We start from the raw sequence: 25,006 nt of genomic DNA, 5'->3' as shown, positions 1-25,006 counted from the left end.
GGTGACTTACCAACTTCTGTGGCACATGTGACTAACCAGCGCACCATCTCTCTCCTCCTCCAGTTTAACGTGGACAGAGTTATTCTCATCACCTGAGGAAGGCGGACAGATTATGAAGCCGAGTTCCATCCATTCCAGCTAAATCCCAACAAACTGCCCTTTCAATTGTGTACTGACTGCTTGCGTAACATGTTACAAGGAACTTCTATAAAAAGCATTAGGTATGAGTCCGTGAAGATTATTGCAAATTAAATAAGTGAAATTTAATTTCAAGGAGCAAAATAAAAAAAAAAAAAAAGTTCAAAGGCCCATCAAAATGGTTTTCAGAGTGGCATGCCATTTCATATATCTGCACATTTCTCTACAAATTAGCGGGTGTGTGAACCACATTTGATTGACATTGTTCAGAGGCCGATCCCACGTTCCACACCCCTGCCAGTGCCGAGCCGCATCTCACGCCCCGAGACATTCCTGTGCATCACAACCGGAGACGAACAAAACATTTCTACTGCAGGCAGAATTAGTAAATGCTCTGGAATGCAGAATGAATTATTTAACATTTGATAGTGTTTTATAGAAAAGGGAAATGAAGAGAATTTGATCTATTTTTTTTTTTTTTACTATTATAAATGATTTAGCACAGATTAAGAATCAAAAGATTAACAGATAAATGAGCATTTATCTAATAGATTGGTGCTGAAAGCTGGAAAATCTATCTTTTATGTGGCAGTCAAACAGCCAAAATCTTAGAACTAATGACAAAACCATATTATTTACCATTATACACTAAAACGTATCAAAGTTAATTAAAAAAAAAATCACATCTGCTTCAGTTTCCACTCAGTGAGCATCAACTGGAGGTGAACAAAGCCCCAACAAAAAAAGCATTAATGTGCTCCTTTGAGTCGTCGTCAGACGCTCAGCTATCCAAACATGTTTAGATATTCACAAAGCAAAGGGATCCACAAAGTTGCCGCTTTAATGATACGGTAGACGCCTCACGGGAGTCACAAGGTCTGGTGACTGCTCTGCGTGGTCGTATAACAGCCGAGGAATACGGAGCCATTTCACAGGAACGACGCACCCCGTGGTGCCAATACGGCTCCCTCGTGTAGATCCCATATTCCAGGACAATAACGCCACCATAACCTTTTAAAAAATTCAGTTTCATGAACACCAGACTGCAATCCCTTCATGGACACAGACATGTTTTTAACACAGCCGATCCGTTACGACGGACCCGTCCTTCGTCGCTGCGAGGTTTTCCTGCAGGAAAATGACTTTGGTGTTGGAACAGACGCCATGCGCAAAGACACAAACCTGTAGTCCCAGCTCCAGAGAGACCTTGAGAAGCGTGATGTCGGGGAGGCTGTCCATGAGAGTAGCGATCTTGAACGCGTCTTGTGCCAGTTTGAAGATGTGCGATGAGGAGTGAATGTTTTTCTGGATGGACTCCAGGACTGTCTCCAGCCTGCGACTGTCACCTGTAAAGCGTACGAGAACAGGAAAAAGGCTCAGGAGTGCGCCTCTTAGTTCTTAAGACTGTGAAAGCTAACTATTATCGCTGTACGTGTGTGTACCTTTGGCAGCGGTGAGCATGGTGGAGGCCAGCTCACACTGCTGAGACTCTATATGGCTGAGGGTGAACCAGCGCGGGTAACGGTTGGGCACTACGGACACGATATGGTGAGGTCGCGACAGGTCTCCGGACGAGGCTGTTGACTCCAACACCGGCAACCTGACGGGGAAACGCAGATGAACAACCAGAGTCAGGATGATTATACTTCAATAAGAAACACACCGAATAATTTGCCTTTCTTCATTCATGTGTGAAAGACAATGATGTTACTGGGATAAAAAGACAAGGAGGTGATAATCTGAGAGATGGGGAGACACCAAATGTAATGATACCAAGAATTATTAACTCACTTCTTTTTGGTACAGTAACAAGCAGACAGACAGAAATTAGTCTTCCTTACGATGGCGACTTCAAAATCAAAATGACTCTATTCGTCACCAGGGGATTACAGATAGACTATCCCTGCAATTTACTTTCAACCTGGTGCTTAATCATCTAGGAACTAAGGTATAATTAGTATTTTCTTCACTCTAATTGGTCATAATGAAGTCAGAGTTGTGCAACACCTGCTAGTGGATGGAGGAGCTTCACAAGTTTCCTTCCCTCATTATAATAACACTAACAGGGCCAAGTCTTCACAAGCACAACCAGCACAACCAGATTACCGCTGTGGCCGGCTCATCTCCTATTCTGCTTCACTCCTCTTCCCACCGCTCCCACCTCAGTTTCAAAGGTCTCCTTTCCTTCAGAAGACAGAACAACCTGGCCTTCTCTCAGCCAATCACAAAGCTAATTGAGTCCGTGGGGAAATTAAGGAATTCACCTTCCAGCCCCGTAAGGCTGGACACACATCAAACAAATACCAACACACATCAATGAAAGGACCCAGAGTGAGCGTGCACGCACACACGCATGGACGTGCGCGCTCAGACAGACACACACACACACACACACACACACCTGCCCTTTTGAAAACACATCAAAGCGGCCTGGTAAGAGCAATGTAATGCTAAATGCCAGTTTCAATTTCAGAGCAAAGTGCATGTGATAGTGTTGCCACCTGAGTGAAGGCATGCGCAGGAACACAGCCTCATCTCCTCGCTTCGCTTTGCCCAAGAGGGCACAGACAGGGCTGGCGTCTCTTGGCAAGGGAAGGTGACAAAAACCCAGTGGAGACGTGTGCAAGTGTGAACATGGACACCTGGTAGAAAATGGAGATGTTTGAAAGCCCTAGCAACAGCCGGGTTCAATCCGCACACATCTAAAGAGCTGCTAAAAGCCTCCACCACACTGGGGCCTTCTGGAAGATTCCTGGGGTGTAGTAAAGCAAAAAGAAAGAGCGAGAGAGCGAAAGAGAGAGCCCTGGGTAAAGATGGAGGCCTCATCAACATTCCTGTCTTTGTTTGGTTTTCACCAGAGAGCCAGAGGCCTCCATTGGATGGGAGCTTGAGAGGCTGGGCCTGCTTGAAAAATACCCTCCTCAAATGTTGGGAGGAAAATCTGTACAAGGCTATTGTTCCAGGAGAGGTTAAACAAAAAAAAAAAAAAAAGAATCCACATGGACCGATATGAAGCATTCAATCCAAGCACAAGTACAGATTATCCCCAGCCACCGCTGCATTATCACCCAGCACCTGTAACTACTGCAAAACCGGTGCACTCGCGCTATAAACACGTTCCTCTTTCCTGTGCACGACACGCCGCAAACCCTCTCAACTCAATGTCGAGTGTGCTTGAAACGGCAAATTAAAGTCATATTTCTTTACAGCACTGCCGTGGCTGGAAATAAATGCACATATTATCAATGATATATCAGGCATTAACAGAGCGAGCTGCAAGAGGCAATCAATTTGTGCAAGTATGTGAGGACAGGGAGCGGCTCTGGTGTCAAATGGCTCCTGTGGCACCGTGGCACCCTGACACATACGAACGGGTCACAGCGATACCGCCCGAAATATACAAGGACAGCAGCATGGGGGGGATAGATACAGCATGTGCAGAGATACAGAAGAGCAATCGACAGGCTGTAGTTTCAGAAAACTGACAGAATTATTGATGGAAGTTGAGCATTCACATGGACACAGAGGGAGAACGTGTAGCAAGATGCAGTGAGGAAATGAGGATATGACAATAAAAAGCAGTCCAGCCAGGTTTTAGTCAAAATTCTGAGGGCCTCTGTGCTTCTGGTCTGCATCACCATGACTACTGACCTCTTTACCTCACGCTCCTTCCCCCCCTTTGACTGTAAACACCCTTCACTTTCATAATTTATCAAGCACACATCTATCAGCTTGGCGACACATCCGGTGGAGGACCTCCACTCTATACACAAACCCCTTCAGGGGGAAATTTTCAGGATGCCTGACAGGATAGATCAAGTCACACATGACCAGAGGCAGTCGCCCCAAATCTTAGCCCTTAAAAGTCTGGCATGCTTGAGATGGCGTTTGCTTTGCGTGATGCATTGTTTTGTGCAAAATATTCACCTCACCAGAGCGTCATCTTAGTCAGGTGGAAATATCTAAATTCAACTTGTGCTTGAAATTCTTTCAAAGAGACGGAGTTTACACTCTTGTTGATGCATCGCTGAAGTGCTCCTGGTCAAAAATGTTAATTTGCTTTCTTGAAGACTTCAAAACTTCAAGGGAAGTTAGAAGAAGAATTAGTAGAATTCCAGGAAGAAGATGGCAATAGTGAATTAACATAAGTGGCACGTTGGTTTTAAAGCATTCACCACATCATCTTGACATTTCTGACAAATAACTCAGACAGTTGTCGGACGCCACATAAGAAAAATGTTAAACGAACTTCAGGAAAAGAAACACATTATTTCTATTATTGCAGCCCCTGGAGAAAGAATGTGTTTCTCTGTTGTTGTACATATAGGCCTTTAGTTAGGAAGTTTAATTGTTGCCTTAAATCCTAAGTTGATGTCCTTGTTAAAATGTCTTTGTGGTGTTTTTGGTTTGGCTTTTCTGCACTGGAAGTGCAACATGTGAATTGTAGCCTTAAAAGTTCGATTCAGACGTAACATACGTCATATAATTGAAGAACAAATCTTGTTAAGAAGCTGCGAAAGTGGAGAGTTGAGGCCAAAGTTCACAGTTTCTATTACTGGAATATTTCTACTGTAGGAAAATGGCACCATGACCATTCTGATAAAGCACCTTTAATGCGACCCTCAGGTCAGCTCATGTAGCATGATCGCGCCACGGGCAGGGCTATTTTTTTTTATATACTGATCGATCCATGCGCACCAGTTGAAGGCAGGGGTGTAGATTATGGCTTTATGAAGCCTGCGTGGTCACACCTGATTTAAATTAACTCTAATTATCAGAGGCTACAGCCGCCTGATAACGAGCCCTTCATCTGAAACAGGTGTGTCGGAGCAACGCAGGGCAGATTTTAATTTAGTACTGTACCTACATTAAATGCGCCTTTTCAGATTCAGTCTATTTAGGTGAAACACATGAGCAGCCTATAAATAAATAAATAATAAAACACTATTAGTACCACGACCCATTCAGGGTTATCTACTGCAACAGGGAACGGCAACAAACAAGTGCTGCTACTGATACTTCAGCCCCCTCAGAGGAATGCTGATTAGAATAAACACATACAAAGATCTATGCACGGTCATTTACAGGACGTACGGCGGGCCGTTAAAAACAACCCCACTGAATATTGATTAGGCTGATAATTCTCGATAATGCTTGGCAGTCAGTGATGGCGCGGAAAGAGCACACAACTGCAAAAATGTGTCTAGATTGCTCGCGACTCTTTTATCCAGAAAATCACTTGGGACATCACTCAGTCGGGGGCTATGCCTATATTCATAAAGTCTAAAGCCATAAAACCAATTCAATCCTGTTTTGGCAAGGGGCCGCTAAACTACTAACACGCCAAGTCAATCAAAAGTAGAGAGAAGCATTGGTATAGTGTCGGCAGGACTGTATATGTAACACAGAAGAGAAAGTTAAAGCATCCTTCCTGGATTCTCTGCATAATAACTCAAAAGTCTGGCTTTTTTCACACTGACTGTTAAAACTATGGATATCTTCCAAAGTCAAGCAGGAACCTCTGACTGAGCTACACAAGTTTTTTTTTTCAAATCTGTCCAGTACCTGTAGATCATACTGGTATAACCTGTCTTGTCACATCCACATGATTTGACTGCAGTCACACTACGCTGTGTATTCAAAAACTTTGGATTATGTGGAGGATCAAGGGTTATGCATTGCAGCAAAAATTCAGAATCATTAGCATTGGAAGACTGGTATCTCATATGGAAATCTCATATGATAACAGGCGGCTGAGGATTTGTCTCTTTGGCTTCCAAAGAGCTGAGATAAGCGCAGTCTCTGGAGATGCGGCGTGCTTGTTCTTCTTCTTCTGTGGCAGTAGTCAAATTTCTGGGCAGCCCCTGAACCAGTCGGCAGCGTCTCTGTTTTTGTGTTGGCCGCTCCCGCCAAGCCATCGCGCGGCATATGCTGCTCTCGCACGCTTTAATTAATCTCGTCCAAGGCGCATAAACACACGCATATGCACACTTTAAAATACTCTGGTGGGTGCGCGCTGCGTATGGAGGCAGTCTGACTTCTTCACATTTGCAAAAAAGCTGTTTTGAGACCGAGTGTGACAGAGAAGACAAATCGAGAAAACAAGTGGGGAAAGAAATATTATGTCTGTGTGTGTGTGTGTGTGTGTGTTTGGGGGGGGGGGGGGGGGGGTACCCTTTCTCTCCCTCTCCTTGTATCAATGATAGTGTTATAATGGGTCCATTAAAATAGCCCTGGTTACTTTACCTCCTCCTCTATATTTAACTGTCCGCCGTCCCGTGGGAGCGAGGAGGTATATGCTATCACATTACACTACGCTACATTACACACATTCATTATGTGCTGAGTAGACACCCCTGGCTCCCAGGAGCACCCATAAGTGGCCATATTATTCTAAATCGCTGGTTTCACACCAAAGGAGCGAGGACGGAGGAGGCAAAGGGAGGAGAGGAAACAAGAAAGGTGAAGGAACGTGGAGAGGGAGGGAGGGAGGGAGGGACGGAAGTGGCTGACTCAGGGAAAAACAGGTTGGGGACGTGGGTTCAGAGGCAAGGAGGGGACACACTGGATAATCCAAACCGTCTTGTCGGTTTAGTGAACATGTCGCTTCATGCTGGACTGCAGGAAGGTGTGTGAAAGGCATGTTTGTTGTCTTTTTCCGACGTCGTCGCACGGCGAGAAAACACCGCTCGCTCGCCTTTCATTCATTCACTAATCTTCTGCCAGCTCTTACAGCCGCGGACCCGGAGAAGCTGAGCTTTGTGGAAACACAACAAACATCTTCCCCACGCTGCCCTCTCTCCGTTGGCTCGGCAGCACGCGCGCATGTGTGTGTGTGTGTCTGTGTCTGTGTGTGTGTGTATGTGATTCCTACTCATTACAGCCACACTAATTACACTCTCATTAATGTAATTAATATTCACTGATCCAGCTCCCACTAGTCACAACATCAAAACACAGCAGCGCAGACTGATTAACACACATACACATGTACACATTGTCCACAGATGAATACACACAGGAGCTTAATATAGAGAGATCACACGGGCGACGTGCAGATCCGCAAACAGAATAGCAGCCCCGGCTAAACACATGATGCACACAAACCCACAAAAGATGCTCTCTACTTACAACGTCTTTGTAGTTATGATTTAGAGAAGGAGATTTCACAACATGCTATACACTCATGACAAGGCAGGGCTTTAGTTACAGTTGAATTATGAACCAGTCCGAATGGGAGACGCACAGTTTCAGGGATATTTAAAGAACTTCATTAGCCCAACATGTGAAAAAAAAAAAAAAACACACAGACATGCAAACCCACAGACATGTCAGAGACCTACCGCATGGCTCTCAGTGCAATTTTGTACGCTAGTTCAGCGTCATGAGGTAGGAGAGAAGTGAAGAGATAGCGGGCGAAGGTGTGCATGGGGACACTCTCTCTGTGGACAATCTCTCCAAGGCCAGAGTACGGACCAGCTGCTCGACAGAAACAGAAACATTTTGTGATCAAACACAGAGATCTTTAAATTAAAGATTTATTTGTGTCATTGTGTCAGTGACCTTCTTGTCTAGACAATAAAAAATGTGACATGTTTGTACTGTTCCACGCTGAGTCATCTAATCCCTTAGATGACTGATCTTTTGTTTCCTTTCAATGCAGGAAGTGGCCAACGTTAAAGCAACCTGTGACGTCAAAACCCATATGGTCGTGTGCGCAGACTTGGCCTCGCACTCAACTTCCTTCCCTTCCCCCCCACTCTTCCTGCACTTCCCCTCCTCTCTGGTGGGATATTTAAAACCCCAGCAGACTCCAGAGCCACAGACCACATCACACAGTGGCAGGGCTGCAGCCTCCGGGGGCCCGCGGAGGCCCTCGGAGCCCGCTGCTCTATTAGCAGCGGAGCCAGAGGTGGGTGGTCGCGGCGGGGACGAGGCAGGGCTGGGGGTTTGGGTGGGGACCGGAGCGGAGCGTCGACTGGGCCGGGCCCTCCCATCTCCACCGCCAACCCCCTCTTTCCCATAACCGGCCCTCATTCTGCTCCAGCCCCGGTCCTGTAAATGTACACACTGTTGTCTGAGCACGCATATGTGTGCCGATACAATACCCCTGGTGTTACTGTGTAAAGAGCTCATTTTGGTCTGGCCCAGGGCAGCTCAGCCTCTATTTGCACCACAAAATGAAAAGATAATAAATAGTGAGACCGAGTCAAATGTGTTTTTCCTGTTTTAGCAAGAATGTGTAGGCTCTTGGTGTGTGGGAGGTGGAGAAAAGGCAGGGAAGTGTGTCTAGGTGTGTGTGTGTGTGTGTACACTGCTGGGAAATGTAGTGAAATAAATGGAAAATGGTAAACAGATTGAACTTGTGTAACACACTTCCATTTTAACGGACAAAGGGTTTCACAATTGCCTCCTTACTCTCAGACAGGGGCTGCTGAGCTCCTGCACATGGCTCCATGTCGTGCCCAAGGACACTTTAATACGTGGACATGAGGAGCCAACCCGCTGTACCACCTGAGCCGCAGCCACCCAAATTTAAACAAACAGGGGAAAAAAAAAAAAGGTCTGAAACACAATCCGCCTCCTCACCCTCCAGCAGAAAGACGGCCTGTTTACGGAAGATTTTGACCAAGGAGTCATCCAGTTCCACTTCCTGCAGCTTTGCCAACAGCTGCTCTTCGTTGCGACACACTTTCTCTTGAGCGTAGAGCCCGTCGGGCATCACCCGCTGCTGGCCCAAGCCGATCAGAGCCGTCTCCACCGCCAGCGCCACGTACGACTCGCCGTCTCCCAGCAGTCGCTGCACGGGCATTCGCTGGAGGTCGGCCCTGCTCACAACGCTGGAGCAGTCTGCGAGGAGGGAAGAGGAGTGAATTCAGAGGCGTGGATAGGGTGGCATTAAGTGGTCGTGAATGCGTTACGTAACCCTCTGAGGTTTTATTCCATTAGATGAGTCTGTCTCTTATGAAAAACCGCTGTGTGTCAGTCACACAACACGAGTCTGAAGCCGGTGACCAACCGAAAATAAAGAGCAGGACCTCAGAGGCATTCCTCCGTTCTCTGCTCTACCTCGGCGGAGACGGCTATTTCTGTAAGCTGAGAAGGCAATGAGGGACGGAGCAATCGCACAGCGGAGGAGAGAAGAATTTAAAAAGAAACACGAATAGCCATGATAAGACTGAGACCTGAGGTGAAGCTACACTCAAACTATACTTTCTATTTAAGGGTACTCCATCCTTGCATCTATATATCCTATAAAGCTTCATTGTAATCACATTTGCTTCATCTCTCTTCTTAATATGATGCTTGAATTACCCTACCATAACAAGTGACAATGTGACATTAGAAGATACGTCTAATTCAATTTTATATCAACTAAACCAGACAAACAAAACTTTCTTTATTATGTTTCATATCATTTTATATAAGGCTATTCGTGTATATGGTAGCTATGTACACAGTATGTTATTATACAGCAACATCCCATGTCATATATATCATATACAAATTACACACTGCAGAGTCTGGTGCTAAAAAAGTATGCATTAAATGCAGAGTATGGCTTTCTCTGGATTTGACTTGGCTTACATTTTATTGTTTCAATGCTATATTTAAGTTTATGTGCGATTTTTTTTTTCTTCTCCTGCTGTTATTTGGGACATCAGCGACTTTTAGGCAGTACCTGAGAGATCTAAGCACGTGTTGGAGCCCTCCTCACCCGCTCGTCCCGACTCTGTCAGGGTGCTGAACAGGGTGCCGATGGGGTCCAGAGGGTGTCCCACCCAGCCCTCCATGTTAGTGATGGAGGTATGGCCTTTATGGAGCAGCTCTGAGGAAGGAAAAGCACAAAGAGGTGCGGTCACACACACAGCATTTGTCTCTGTGTTGCAGCTGCGTCGGTGGAAAGTGTGTGTGTTTCCAGTTGTTTGCTCCATCCAGGGGAGCCATTTTACTGAATTGCTTTTCCATTTTACAGTGTATTATTTTACGTCAGTGAAAACATACCTGTTGTGCTTTTTGTCATTTTTTTCCATTGCCTTTTATTTGACTGCGTTACCACCTATATACCTAATCAGCCCCTAAACATCTGCGGGCCATAACATTTGCTATTGGCCATTAAAAATTTAATAATTCAATGCAGAGAACTTAGAAAAAAACTTTACAGCAATTTTTAGTGATAACTGTCTTTAATAACCAGTCCTGGAGGTTGGATATCAATGCTCTGCAATTTATGTAATAAAGAACAAACCAAATAAACACATATCAAAGATAAAACTCTTCATTTATCCCATGGCAAGAACGAGCCAATAAGTGTTTGATTTTGCTTATCTAGCCCTAAAGTCATTTGCCATATAATTACTGGCAATATGTTCATGATATCGTAAGCATATAAACACAGTGAGATGCTTTTTTTAAAAAAAACGAGTCAGTTGTTCATGCTAACCGCCCGTTTTGGTCCTATATGACATGAGTGCACGATTTATTTTCCCAGGAGGGGGACAATTATGGAGGATCAAGCCATTACTTGACCCCAGTCCTGCTCAGTATTATTATAAAATCATTAAATGTTTTATGTTACCTGGTTTAGATAATCTCCTTCTCCTGTCATGTTCTTGTATTTCTCTGCGTTTTGTCTATTTCACCTTGTAATCTCAAACACAGCCGGGTCGATTCGTCAATAATACCTTTCTTGTGCCGGCGAAAGTGCTCCAGTTGCCTCTGCTGCTGCCTCCGTAACGTGTTCACCACGGCGATGGCCAATCGGAGGGCTTCTCTGGGGTAGCCGTGCGAGCGCAGGGCGTCCACCCTCGCACAGGCCGTCGGGACATGTTCTGAGAAGGAGACGGAGGTTTACCCTCAGTATTCCTCAGTCCCAATAACTGTGTATAAATAACTTATCTGACACACGTGCTCACTCACACCTACACACACACACACACGCAAAGGCTCACCATGCCATAAGGGCCAGCCGCGTGAGTCAAAGAGGGAACCCTCCTGGTTGTCATGGTAACAGTAGTTGGCATAGAGGTCACTGGCGATAATGTGCTGGAGGTGTCGGTCCTGCCAGTGCAGGTCGCAGGCTTCGATAGCCCGAGTGAACACAGTCCTGTGGGGACGCATCTCTGAAGGAGGAGGAGGAGGAGGAGGAGGAGGAGGAGGAGAGAAGGATTTAATGTTCAGCAGACTTCATGCGATGAGAGAAAAGAAGGAAATGGCTCACATTCAAAGTTATTCAATTTGCTTCTCATGTATGAAAAACCAAAATCTAAAATCTAAAGTCTGTGAACATATTTGATTTGAGGATATTAGCATAACTTCTGTAAACAAATCTAACAGTCGTCTCAAAGACTGGCAGCCTGACTGGACTCTGGAACAGAAAATATGCAGCGGTGCTTTGAAAGAATAGACGCATTTTAAGGGTAAACCCTACTAAACCCTTGGAATACAGCATGAGGCAGTCGCGTTATGAAGGAAATAACGGGACACTTATTGAATTACAATGAAATACAATGCAGTAGTATGTCTGAAACCTGACATATACGAACAGTGTCACCATTTTTCAGTTTTTTCCCCAAATATCACACATCAAATAGATGTAGCAAAGCAAAAGGGGCTGAAATATATTGCAATTTAGGTTTTTATGAAGACGTGTAGGCCAGAAGCATTGTTGATTATCCGTTTCCACAAATTCTACAATTTTGACATAAACCAGATCTTTTGTTTTGCTAATGGATTCTAATAATTAGCTTGCGATGGTTAAAACGGAGATGTTATCAAATGTTATTACTGGGTGATTTCAGGAGTTGTTTCTAAATATTTTGACTTTTTTCTCAAAATTCATCACTGTCGATTTAAAAAAAAAAATCTAAATTATAAAATTCAACCATCGCTTTGATAGAGCAAGCAAAGTATTACAAAGCAAATATTGTTATTGACAGACATACAAAACTCATCAATGTCTGACCTTGGTTGCCATGGGCACCCTGAGGCAGTGAGTGGGTGAGGTTGGGCAACTCGTTGCCGTGGTTACCGTCCTCCCAGGGGCAAACGTCCACGCTGTTCCATCTGCGCAACTGGCGCAGCCACGATGACTTCTGCTCCGGTTTGCAGTGCGGGTTCAGTACGATGCACATCCACAGGGCGCCTGGACGGACACACACACACACACACACACACACACACGCAGGCATCAGTTACCTATCCCACTCCCCCATCTGTGACGGTGACGTAAACAATGAGTCACCCGACACGGGATCGGGTGCCTTCTGAGATTTGAAATATCTTAAATGGAGTTATCATGCAAGACTGAAGGCTTGAGGCGAGTTTTCAAAGATGTGCAACATCACAACATTGTTTCTCGTTCCTCTGGAGCGCATTTTCTGTGCCGCCGCCATCTTGCACTAAAATCCAAAACTCGGAGAAAACAGAGAAGTTAACTAGTCCCGAGGCAACGCTGACTGCACACACATCATTTTGGAGTAAATTGGAACAAACAGAATATGAAAAGTGGCTATGTCTCTGGGGATACAAGCACATTCTGGGATTTTACTCTCAAGACTGCTTAAGATATGTATACTCCAGCGTGTGCGCATGATTGTTAAGAATAAATGTGTGTGTATGTGCGTCGAGGCAGAGAGAGTTTAGGAGAAAGGACAAAGACAAGGACAGAGACAGAATTTGAAGAGAAAAAAACACACACACACAAAAGGTGCAGAACAGAGAGAAAGTAGAAAAAAAAAGGGGAATAGAAAATGAAATGGGAGTTGAGATGATTTGAACGAGGAGACATGGGTGAGGACAAGTGAGTGAAGCGTGGCTTTGTGTCTGGAGGAGAGGAGTAGATGCGACTCAAAGAGAAGAAAGACAAAGGAGGAAAAAAGGAGAGATAGAGCGAGGGAGCGAGAGGGAGAGAGAGCGAGAGAGACAGAGAAAGAGAGAGGCGCCGAGAGGCAGCATTCACCACACATCAGGGGTAGTGATAAGGACTTGGGAAGAAGGGTTTGAAGTGTGGACTTCAAAGAGATGGTACACACACTTCCAAAAATACGTGGGATTGAAACAGATGAGATCACTGCGCTGTCCTCACAAAGTGCAGAACAAGACCAAAGGGAGAAAAAGAACATCATCAACAACAATAACAGCGGCGGCGGCGGCGGCATCAGCCGAGGCATTAGAGGGAAACAACAGACAGGAGACAGCGCGGCTGCTGTCCTGCTGATGGGCCTGTTGGTTTTGTGGCTCACGGGGAAGCGTTTTGCTGTAGGTACAGTACGTCTGTCAAAAAGAGCTCCGCGCCGTATCAAACCGAAGTGGCGGCACTCTGTCACGTCAACTAAATATATAATGAGGAATGTTTGAAAACACAGCAGAGGTTAATATATTGGAGGTTTTGATGAGGAGCCGAGGAGCTGTGTTTGATGGCTCGTAATTCGCAAAGACGCCGAGCTGCCAAACCTACAGCCACAGCGAGAGGGAGGGACTCGGCTTGTCAGTGACGAGTGCGAGTGTGTGTTTCTCTGTGTGGGCTTTCTTGGACACAAAGGACAAATAAACAAACAGAACAAAAAAAAAATATGCGCGTGTGCCTTTGTATCAGCGTCTGGGTTCCATCACCCACCTTGCTATATCTGTCCGTGCCCGTGTATAAAACCGAAGAAGTGCATGTGTATGTGTGCCTTTGTACAAGTAGACATTTATAGGACAGTGTGTGCGTGTGTGTGTGTGTGTGTTTTCCCCTCACCCAGCTCATCCCAGAGCTGTCTGTACTTGTCGGTCATGGTGGTGCCCTGCTGTCTCCACAGTGCCAGCCGAGGGTCGGCCATGAACTGCTCGGTGATCAGTGTTAACATTCTCGCTCCGTTGGAGTCACGCATCTTCAACATCTCCCTCACCTAGAAGAGCAGGAGATGGGAGGGGGGAGGGTGTCACACACACAAACACACACATGTAGTTTACACCAGCAGATGATCTATGCAGACACAAACCCTCCGCACAGCTTGTGTGAAGTGTTTGAATACACACCTCAGAGTGAATCCATGTGTTGGTGTTACATTCATCTTAAGTGCATCTGTATATCTATAAACTATACAAATGAAAATGTATAACAAACCATCTTCCCTCTGTCTCCATATATTACGGCTGAAACAGTGTGAAAGGAACCACGTTCTTTCTATGGTGAACTAAAATGTTGTTTTTGGGATTTTAAATACTACGCCTGCACTTGCCTTTTTTTCTTCAAACTTGACTCGAAAAATCAATAACCATTCAAACTAGTTTTTGTGCCCCTTAAATGGATTTGCGGTTTCACTTAAAGTTTGAATGCTCAACAAGAAAGGTCACAATATTCTTTCCGCTTTCATAGAGAAGGCTGAGGTGAAACAGTGGTTACTGAAGCTTCTGTAATGAAAACACAGCTGTTTCACTCATGAAATGTGAAAAAAATAAGAATCTAAACTTATGTGTTAAAAAATAGATTTTATTAATAAGTTTTGCAATTCAGCAACAAGGGAGTTGAATATTTTTCTGTCCTTCGGTTTGGCCAGTTTCTTGTTTGTTCCCTTTTTCCTTCACTTTTTCTGTCTGGAAGATTTTTCTCGTGGCAGGAGGGACTCGTTTACTGTAGACTACAGTGGTCAGCATCTTTTTGTTCTAGGAAACAACAACAACTCTTGAGTACACGGGGACATAAAATCCAGGCAAGCACAAGTTTGCACCAATCTGCAGCTTTAAAAAAAAAGATTTTTTACTTATATTTTTTTCAATCTTACCAGAGCAAAGAAACATTCTATTTACAGTAGACAGATGAATGTAAATGTAAGTGTGTTTATATGATTTAAGGACAAATTCATGTATGCACATGACACACAAGTGAACGTGTGACTCTCAGTGGATGTGTGTGAGCTGCTGGAATATAACCTTCAACAAAGAGCATGAAGACGAGGGAGTTTTCTAAAAGCTGGGCAGCCTGGATGATAATGGCCTTGGCTTCCAGTCTTTACATAGCGTCCGTCACATTAATGCCGGCCTGGCTCTGTCAGTGTAATGCCCGGCAACAAGAAGAACCACGTATCTTGCATGGAGTCGTTTAATCATGGGGACGCAGCAGCATAGAGAGCAGGCCTTCTCTCCTTCTATACGTTTTTCTCCTCTCTTTATCTCTCAGTCGCTCCCCCTCCTGCAATTAGCTGCAGCTAAGAGACAGCGCGCCCTTTAATGTATGTGCATTAAGTATTATCTTTTGTTCCCATTTCTTAAGGGAATAAAAGATAATAGAAGTGCACTGGAGAGAGGGTGGAAATATTTATTAGGAGGACACAATGAAAGTGCATGAGTGTATCCTCCCTTTAGAAATGCCCAAAAGGGAGAGAGGCGGACCTGCGCATGCAGGCAGAGGGGGCTTGTGGGACCGTGCCCAACAGGGGTCGATTATGTGCTGCATCTGAGCAGCTATGTTCTGTATGTGGGAGAGCGAATGTTCCCGGGCCCTGACCTTGCTGAAGAGCAGGTTGAGTTGCTTGCCCGAGCCGTGGTATCCTCCCTGGGACAGAAAGAGCTTGACTTGCTCCTGAACCTGCTCCTCGTCCAGGTGCCAGCAGTTCTCATCGTCCACACTGGCTCCTGCTGTGGGATCCGGGGCGCCTGCACACACACACACACACACACACACACACACACACACAGTCAGAAAAGAAGTCATGTGAGACGCACATCATGCCACTCTGATCACATAATGATTAAAAGAAGAAATACTGAAAAAATAGCAAACATACATTCATTTATGCTACTGTTTTTTTGTTGCTGTTTCTTTTAAACAATGGGGCCACACGATGGTGTAACTAACGGCCTCTCCTTACATTGAGGAGTTTGCATGTTCTCCCTGTGTATGGATGGGTTTTCTCCAGATAATCATGTTTGCTCCTACAGTCAAAAGGTTGATTGTCATCTAAAGATTTTCTGTAGGTGGGATTGTTTTGTGATTGGCTCCAGCAGCTGCTAAACCCTACGCTCTAGAAGATGGGATGGATGGATGGATGTTTACACTGGCTGATAAATTAAAAGGTAACTGATTTGTATTTCATTTATTGAAAGCACAGAAGTTGTAGGTACGCATTTAAAATTATTGTTTTGCATAATTGCCTTCACAATCATAATCTGCATGAAATTCACACCTTATAAAACCACCCGACACACTTTAAAAAGGTGAAAAGAAAGATCTTTGACATTTACTTCATTTACAAGTGCATAGTTAATATTGCTGGAATAATATAATATAATATAATATAATATAATATAATATAATATAATATAATATAATATAATATAATATAATATTTCATCTAGTTTCCTCTTAACTACTTTGCTATTTTTTCTGTTTTTGATCTAATTTTATTATCAACAATATAAATTTGATCAAATATTAAATTAACTTTGCCTTTGTGAACAAAATCCATTAACACACCAGATTTGAAAAATAAGCATTGGGCAAACTGTTGAGGAACACTAGTTCTGACAAGAAAGATGCTAAGTGAGCCTGAATGGACTTTATTCTTAAATTGAATACGTAGGTACGACATTGCTCTTCATTTCAAAAGTCTCTGGCTCCTCTCTTTGAGCCCTGACTCTGTTTCCTCATTTCTTTCCTTCCTCCAGGTCTGTTTCCTGTGCGGCGTTATTTTGAATACTTCTTCATGACCTCTTTTTTCCTCCCGTTTTCAAAACATCACTTTAGAGTTACAAACCTGGAACACAAACACACATCCTTTCAAACCTCGCTTCATCTCATTTCGACTGATGCTTCGGTTCTATGTCATTCTGTTTCTAGCACACAGCATTAATAATGACTGATGCACAGTTTTCATCAGTGTGTCTTGCAACGCCCCCACCCCGTCCTGCCTCTCAGAGGCAGATAACTGCTCTATGGTGTTGATTAGAAGCAGTTACTCCTTTACTGTCTGGGTCTCATTAAGGAGCAACATTGATCCTGCCTCACTTCAGCTTAATCACACAGTCGATGTGTATGCATGTAGAGGCGGAAAGACACGCTTGAAGTTTACGTGACCCTCAGCCACCTCTCGCGCGCGCGCGCTCGCTCACCGTGGACCTGGTTGATCTCCGAGTTCTGCGACAGGATCTCGTCGGCCAGTTTCTGCGCGGTGGGCAGCACTTCTGTGTGGTGCACCGATATCAGATACTGGACAAACTTCTGCAGCTGGTCCCTGCTCATCTGGAAGAGGGTTTCTGAGATGGGCAGGTGCAGCTTGACCTGCTCGGGCTTCCGTACTCTGTAGAGGGAGAGCGCCACGACGTGGGCGCAGTAGAAGATGTCTTTGTTCCCGCAGGTGCACGTTACCGCCGTGATCTTGCAGCGGTCGAAGCTCACGCTGACGCTGCACACGAGCTCCGGGGACGAGGGCGTAGCAGGGTCCGTCACTGTGCCGCTGAGGTGGAAGCCTGAAAAAGAAAACTTAGTTCGTATGAATTGGTTTATGCTAGTTTTACAGTAAAAAAATAGGTGTAGAATTTCCTCCTTTACTTTGAAACACAAAGAAAAAGTTCCAAGATTTAACTTCTCAGATTACCAAACTTTTAATCTCTGCACAAAAGCAACAATTATAAGTTTTATCTGTAGAACTATTAAAGCAGAATCACTGTAGTTACTTATTGAATGTGCCCTTTAATAAATGACACCACTGAGTAAATCCATAAAAGAATGATCCCTCTAAGGATAGAGTTATGTTAATTTAACAAACTCGGTCGGCCGCAGTCACCTGCCAAAAGGCCCCACGCTCTCTTATCGTGAGATATGATCAAGACCAGCTGCAGTCCAGGCAAAAGTAAATGAGCCTGACAGAACTCTTCATCCACAGCAAGAGGAACTGAGAGGGAAAGGAGGAAGTGAGCAGTGGGCACAACTGTTCCGCACTGAATTATACACTCTCTTGTTTGAATACAATGTTTGATCTTGTCCTGACTGCACCATCCGGAGGCGTGGCCTGTCATTATGCAGGAATGAATATGAATGAGCCAGGTGGAGTCCTCCTCCAGTGGCTTAAAACACACACTCGTAAGCATAATGAGAGAAACACACGTGTGCTCGTACACCCAGGCACAGCATGAGATCATGCATTTATTAATAATGGGAGTGGTTAGGAGAGACAGAGAGTAGCTTATGAATGCATTTATGTGCTCAGGAGAGATCTGTGAAATTCATGTGGACCAGGCAAAGACATACATATCTTTAATATGTTTATCAAAGGGCTGAGCGCACACAGCGCTGTGATATCAAGCATGTATTAACGCATATATCAAAGTGATTTCTGGGCCTCTGCATTAAGTGAAAAAAGGGAGGGGCAGGAGTTGAATATTTCATAGGATATAGATGGAAATGGGCTCGCACAAGCTAGCTAAACAGAGGTCAGGTCAAAGACGCTTTTCTTGCTCCTTTGTGCAGTAAAGAAGGCAGATGAACATCAAGAAAAAAAAAGCAGAGAGCAGTAAACAGGATCGCAACCCTTGTCTGCAGAGTTGCATGTACCCTGAGGATGCATACAAAAATAAAACATGTTGTTTGTTGAGACCTGATAGCCTGCATTGTCCCCTGAAGCAGATAGTGGAAAATAAACAAACAAAAAAAAGTAGACTATAGTTTGAGGAAAACCTGGCTTCGTTTTGTCACTCAAAAATTCGAAAATCTCTACAAGCATGAATGCTGAAAATGGAAAAACGACAAAAGTAGAAGTGGCAATGCTTTGTTATGTGTGCCCTTTCACTCAACATTATCCGCAGAGCTAAGAAGTGTTGGCTGCTAATATCTAACAGCGCAGAACTGCAAAACATTGCCATGGAGATATGAGTTTCCATTGTGAACGCCAGCTGGCAGAGGAAGTGCGTGTTCGTTAACAATATCCACAGAAGAGGGGTGTGGATCAAATATGGCAGCCACTTGCATCTGCAGTGATCAAAGCCCATACGTCCACAGCTGTGGGACACAGAGGAGACAAAAAAAAAAAAAAGGTTTACATGGTGCAGCTGCGTGTAGAATGGAAAGCTAGCTTATTTCGCTGTGTAACGACATACAAATGAGTAAAGGCTGTTAATACATGCCGATACATTTATGCGTGTTTGTGTTTGTGTGTGCCGTGTGAGAGAGGAGCTTGTGTTTCAAGGGTGGCCCCGGAGTCCGGAGAGTTGAGAGAAACAGAGAACATCAAAAACATGTGAAGCAGAGGGAGCTCAAAGAAAAACCGACCTCTGATACAAACACAAACTCTTTCAGGCACATGCACACACGTACACACACAATCAGACGGTGGCGCAGCTCAGTGTTCTTCTGCAAGTGCTTTCCATTGGGAAAATTCATGGTGATACTATTGTAAAACACAAAAAAGTAAAGAAAAAAGGAAAAATCCAAACACATGGAGTATGAAAAACTCAACAGTGATAAAAGGCCAACGTAAAATTTCTGTCGTGATTCCCTTCACTCTCATGGACACTCTCTCGCCTTCCAAGCCCTTTTTATCCGTCCCTCCCTCCATCCACATTCCCACAGCTCTTTCTCTCTCACTCTCTGACAGATGGGTAGGTAATGAGTTTCGCCTTTCCCCGTCCAATCGTCTGGGCACCAAAAACTGCCCCCCGCGCCAAAAATGCCCTTTTAATTTAGCCAAGCGCTGAGTACAGGGATATTACTGTTTAGACACACACACACACACACACACACACACACACACACACTCTCTCACACACACACACACACACACACACACACACACACACACACACACACGCACACACGCACACACGCACACCTCTCCCATGAAACTTCCAATGTCTCATGTGCTAGCTATTAAAGAGCCTGGTTTCCCCCTCACCCAGTCCACCCAGCTCCCCTCCCCGAGTGGTGCTCAGGGCTCTTTTCTGTGCATGTTCAAGAGGCCAGGGTTGGCTTTCAAAGTAACCATGGCGGCCATTTTTAGAACAAGGCCTCTGTGAGGTTGCCCTAGAAACCCCTTCTGACCGCCCTGGTGAAATCACACTTGGCCCAAAGCTCTATGCAAGGCAGCAAGAATAGTGTGTAAAAAAGAAAGATCAAGAATGAGCATATGTATACACACACATACACACAGCCACACACACATATGTATCTATATGTTCAAATCCCACCTGCTATGGACCACCCATACTCTTCAGGGGTCCTACATCAAAGCATTCCCCCAAACTGCCCTTCACTCTATCTTTTCATTCGGGAATCGTATGAGTGTCGATAAGCCAGCTTGCACTCTTGACCAACTCGGGACCACTTCTGTCTTTTTAACTGCTCTGATTTCAGGGAAAGTCCAGAACTAAGACTTCAACTCCTCCAACATGCATATGCTGTGATGGAAGAATGACGCCTTTATATGTTTCCTATAAAACAGGATTTAGATTCCCACATGAAGGCAGTCGGCAGGGATCGAGGCCGGGGCCTGAAAGGTCTGCTTGCCTAAGCACAAAAGTGCCCAGTGTATCGAAATCCCTGAACTAAATTAGATTGAGCGGCATACATATATTTTCGCAATCAAATTAAGATTCCAAGTCAACAGAGAAAATTCAGACCCAGCGGTGGGAAGGTCATTAAGTTTATTGGCTGAATTGGTTCATGAGTGACTGTCACCTAAATCTAATATGGCACCCTGCAGTTTAGACGGCACTCATCTGCTGTGTTTGTGAGTTTCCTTCTGTGTGCCTGTGATAGATTCTGAATACATGATGGATTTCAGTGAAGGAAACAAGATGAAACAAATGTGCTGGTCTGAAAGCAAGTCAACAAAAGCAAAGAGGGACAAGTTGAAAAAGCAAATAGATATTTAAGCCCTGTTTGCCTGTACCGTTTCACTTCAGCCTTGGACATTAATCAAATTACCTCATGAGCTGCAGACAGACTGAGAGCAACACCTAAATCCCACTCTGCCCTGCTCGAGCTCCTCTGATCCGGAGGAGACCACCTGCAACAGCTTGAGCTTTAACATGGAATCCTGCTCGGTGTTGACCAAAGATAGCCAGCTAAAGCCTCCCAGAGAAAATGCTATTGGACTGCAATCCAATCTGTTTGGTTGGATTGAACAGGGACGCCTGAGTGAAAGGAGATCTGAACCACAACCGAAGAAAAGCAAGGCCGTGGTGTGGGTCGAGAAAGGGTCGAGAACTTTTGGGCAACCCCCCATCTTGCCATCCCACCCACAGCTATAGAAGCACTTCCTACATGGCGGCTCCTTGAACTGGCCCAATTAATAAGGCTACAAAGACAAATAGAAGGCCTTTCAGCATCGTAGCGGGCCAGCCCGTGTGAGCAACAATGAGTGTGCAAGTGTGTGTGGTCCTATAAGGAAGAACCCATACAGAGACGATAAACAGAGATCAGTGCTATTCTGCAGGAGACCTTGCTCCAGGCGTGTGTGTGCGTGTGTGTGTCCTAGGTGTGGGACAGGCTGGAATAACACAGCCGAGCTCCAGGGGCCTCTGTATTTATGCCGAAAACTTGCTGGTGGACCCAGAAAGTCTTTTTCCTCCTCGGGTGTGCGCAGCAGTGTACACACACCCTTCTGCAAATGAGCATAAATTAATATTTTGAGATAGTCTATGAATTTCAATGCCTTTACTTCTACGAGAGATTCTGACAGCAAAATCTGAATCCTAATCATAGAGTTGATAGGAAAGGAATTTCTGTATGTATGTGCGCGTGTGTCTCCGTGCGTTTGTGCACATGACGACTGTGTGGGTTATTTGAGTTGTCACCAGCTGGCGGTTAAAATGACAGTCGACTACTGGGCTTCTGCCACTTAGTTGCCACGCGGCACATCAGGAATGACTTGCAATTTTCTAACTATCACTTTCAGAATGGATTCTAATTTTGCTGGATTGGGACTGTCAGACAGAGTCGGTCTTAGTGCTCTGCTGACTGATCCCAAGGTTGACAGTCGAAAAGACAGCCTGTATGGTAAGAAAGTGAAGTCCCTGTTGAATGGAGACACGACAGGAAGGATGCACAGGCCCGATAGCAAGGAATTAGCAGTCTTCTGGATATAAAAGCTAACAATGCATAATAAAGCGCATCCAAATCTCTGGTGTTTCTTTCAGGAATTTGTGTAGCTAAGACACTAATATAAGTAATAGTTCATTTCTAAAACAATGGAAAATTGGTGACTGGGACAAAGTTGTGGTATTAGCGAGGGAGATGCCAGAATACTTCTTGCCTGCAAACAGTAATTCCTTGACTCCCAGCTGGTAGGTGTATTTTCTTACTTGTCAACGGAGCCAGGCTTGGAGTTTCCACCTGTTTTCAGCATCAATACTAAGTCCTGTCAAACAGGCTACTGGCCGTGGCTTTGAGTACTTACAGAACTGCTCACAATTAACTTAAAATAAATGTCAGTGCAACGATTCAGAAAGATGGTTTCCAATGGAAAAACTGAAAACGTGAGGGTTGCTTTTGCAAAATTTCAAACAAACCAAGCTACATTTGCTCTATTTAAGTATTTACATTCCTAAAGTGACTTTATTGGTTGTAATTTTACAATGGCACCAATGTGGTATTCCGTGAACTCCCCATTTAGTTGCCATTCAACAAATTTCTGTCACCGGAGAAGCCAGCAAGCCGCTAACTCTGTCTCCCCTCTGTACATTAACTATACATTATCCCAATCTATGTGCAAGGTTCATTAGTGTGAATGAAATTACAGCTGGCTGGAAATGAATGTGTGTAATTAGCAGAGGTCTGTCCCAGTAGAGCCACGCAAGCTATAGATGGAGGTAATGGGATCCATCGAAAAGCCATTGTCTGCTACTTCAGTGCTTGAGTGTCTTTCTAATGACAAACCTATACAGTCGAGACATTATATACACTGGTGTCAAGCCTGCCATGGAGGCTGGTCCGAGTCAGACTAAGCCTGTCTGAGCTGGTTTACGAGGCTTCTCGGTTGTAAAATGTGCAAGAAATCAAAGAATCTTGAAAAATGTGTTTTTATTATTTTTCGGGGGGTGTTTGTTGGATTTTATGCATAATTTACATTGAAAAAGTGCCACGATGACGTTTGTTATGCTTGCCGGAATTGATCACAGATGTATTTCTCTTGCTTAATTTGAACTGTGACCCATAAATCTCGACTATTAATTAACTTTGATGAAGCTGATTCAAAACATGTGACGTGACACAAAAGCTTAAATATGCAATAAAAACCCCCCCCCCCAAAAAACGATAGAATAAGGTGAAAAAAACTCCCCCCAAAAAAACAACAAAAGGATTGTGTAAAGCAAGCACAGCACACAGACAAAAAGCCACTGTGAACGCTAACACGGCTGAAAGTGAACGGAAATTATTTGCATAAGAAAACAGCCGGGCGCTAACAGTGCCGGACTGAAAGCTACAGCCCGACCGTGGACGCACATGTCCGAATATGTGTACGTTTTTAGGTTCACTTGTCCACGCCAGGAAATAACCTTACACTCTTTACCCTTCCCATTTCGTTTGGAAAGTCACCCGACACACTCCAGCACACACACACACACACACACACACACAGACACACACACACACACACACACACACACACACACACACACACACACACACACAGACACACACACACACACACTCCAAACCCCACCCTTTGACACACACTCATGATGCCTTCATGCATGCACGCATTCTGGCTTCAGTGACTCCCTGCAGTCAACCTCCTTCTGCTCACCAACAGCCCCTCCTCTTTCCTTTTTCTCTCTCCAATAACTGACTCCTCCTGTTTTCCCCTTCTATGACACACACACACACACACACACGCACACGCACACACACACACAAACACACACATACACACACACTCTGCTGCCTAGCCCTAAGCTGACCCGTTGTGTGTACTGACGTCACACACTAGACAAGGGGAGGCATCATTCCAGACAGACACACACAAACGTGCACACCCACACACATACACACACTCGCTCACTCACACAGGCCCCAGCCGAGGGGGAAGCTGCATTCCAGCACAGGCACACAGACACACAAACACACATCACCACGCCTGGCGGTGGGAAGCATGGGGAGCGCTCAGCTGTAGCGGGGAGGAGGGGAGGACGGGGGAGGAGGGAGGGAGGGGGGGAGCGAACCGAGGGGGGAAGTTTCAGGAGGGAGGAGGGAGCGATGGCTCTGAGCCAGTGTTCCTCTGAGCTCAGCACTTCCCCTTTCAGCTCCAGCCAGCCGCCAGTTTGCGTAACGCAGCCCTTGCAGCCGTGCTGGCTTGTGTTTAACCCCTTCCTTCCTGGAGTCACTGAGGTCACACTCGCTGCTCTGCGTTTCCCTGCGCACGCTACAGTCTGGCATCGGGCCGTCCCTGCCCAACGTTCCCTACCAACATCCCCCTGAACCAGCTCAGGCTTTCCCGTTATTGCTCCAAGCCCACTGGCCCGCATCTTTGAAAACATTACCTGACAAGGACTGGGGCACACAGACACACACACACACCCCTAAACTGGTGTGTAACCTGCCTTTGAGTGACCTGGATTTTCAGCAATGTGACCCTCTGAAGAGAAAGAGAACAGGGCTGCAATCACTGAAGTCCACACCCATCATTTACCAATTAGCAGGCAATTATCAGTCATACCAATGAAGCGGATATAATTAATGACTTTTACGCTGATTTGTTCGCATTATAAATCTACAAAGAGAAAAGCGTATGTAATGTGGGACAGGTATAGTAGATGCACAAAGAATCTATTCATTGACCTTCTGAGAACGTATGTAGGCCAAAGTGTCCAATTCACCCACAGAGACGAGAGGCCTCGTACATCAGTGCATCAGATGCAGTGCTTTCTCCCCCTCCACACGCACACACAC

The 25,006-nt window shown here is 45.0% G+C and overlaps 1 protein-coding gene across 3 annotated transcripts in view; it reads right to left on the bottom strand.

Annotated features, from left to right (window-relative positions):
• The window catches only part of LOC115397584 (zinc finger, SWIM-type containing 6), a 44,928-nt gene that overhangs the window by 3,626 nt on the left and 16,296 nt on the right, over positions 1 to 25,006 (bottom strand). Inside the window, exons 2-14 of one of the 3 annotated variants that reach the window (XM_030103971.1) lie at positions 17,233 to 17,589; positions 15,629 to 15,777; positions 13,880 to 14,030; positions 12,104 to 12,283; positions 11,091 to 11,261; positions 10,824 to 10,970; positions 9,821 to 9,967; positions 9,306 to 9,316; positions 8,728 to 8,998; positions 7,482 to 7,617; positions 1,581 to 1,738; positions 1,321 to 1,484; positions 11 to 92 (exon numbers count right to left, since the gene is read on the bottom strand). In XM_030103971.1, coding sequence (XP_029959831.1) covers positions 11 to 92; positions 1,321 to 1,484; positions 1,581 to 1,738; positions 7,482 to 7,617; positions 8,728 to 8,998; positions 9,306 to 9,316; positions 9,821 to 9,967; positions 10,824 to 10,970; positions 11,091 to 11,261; positions 12,104 to 12,283; positions 13,880 to 14,030; positions 15,629 to 15,777; positions 17,233 to 17,589 — 2,124 coding nt within the window. The remainder of the gene's footprint in view (positions 1 to 10; positions 93 to 1,320; positions 1,485 to 1,580; positions 1,739 to 7,481; positions 7,618 to 8,727; positions 8,999 to 9,305; positions 9,317 to 9,820; positions 9,968 to 10,823; positions 10,971 to 11,090; positions 11,262 to 12,103; positions 12,284 to 13,879; positions 14,031 to 15,628; positions 15,778 to 17,232; positions 17,590 to 25,006) is intronic. The other 2 variants (XM_030103969.1, XM_030103970.1) reach the window with 2 other exon arrangements.

Source organism: Salarias fasciatus, chromosome 12 (assembly GCF_902148845.1).
Source record: "Salarias fasciatus chromosome 12, fSalaFa1.1, whole genome shotgun sequence".
Classification (NCBI taxonomy): Eukaryota; Metazoa; Chordata; class Actinopteri; order Blenniiformes; family Blenniidae; genus Salarias; species Salarias fasciatus.
Note: the sequence above shows the minus strand (reverse complement) of the source record. Positions and strands in the feature narration are given on the sequence as shown.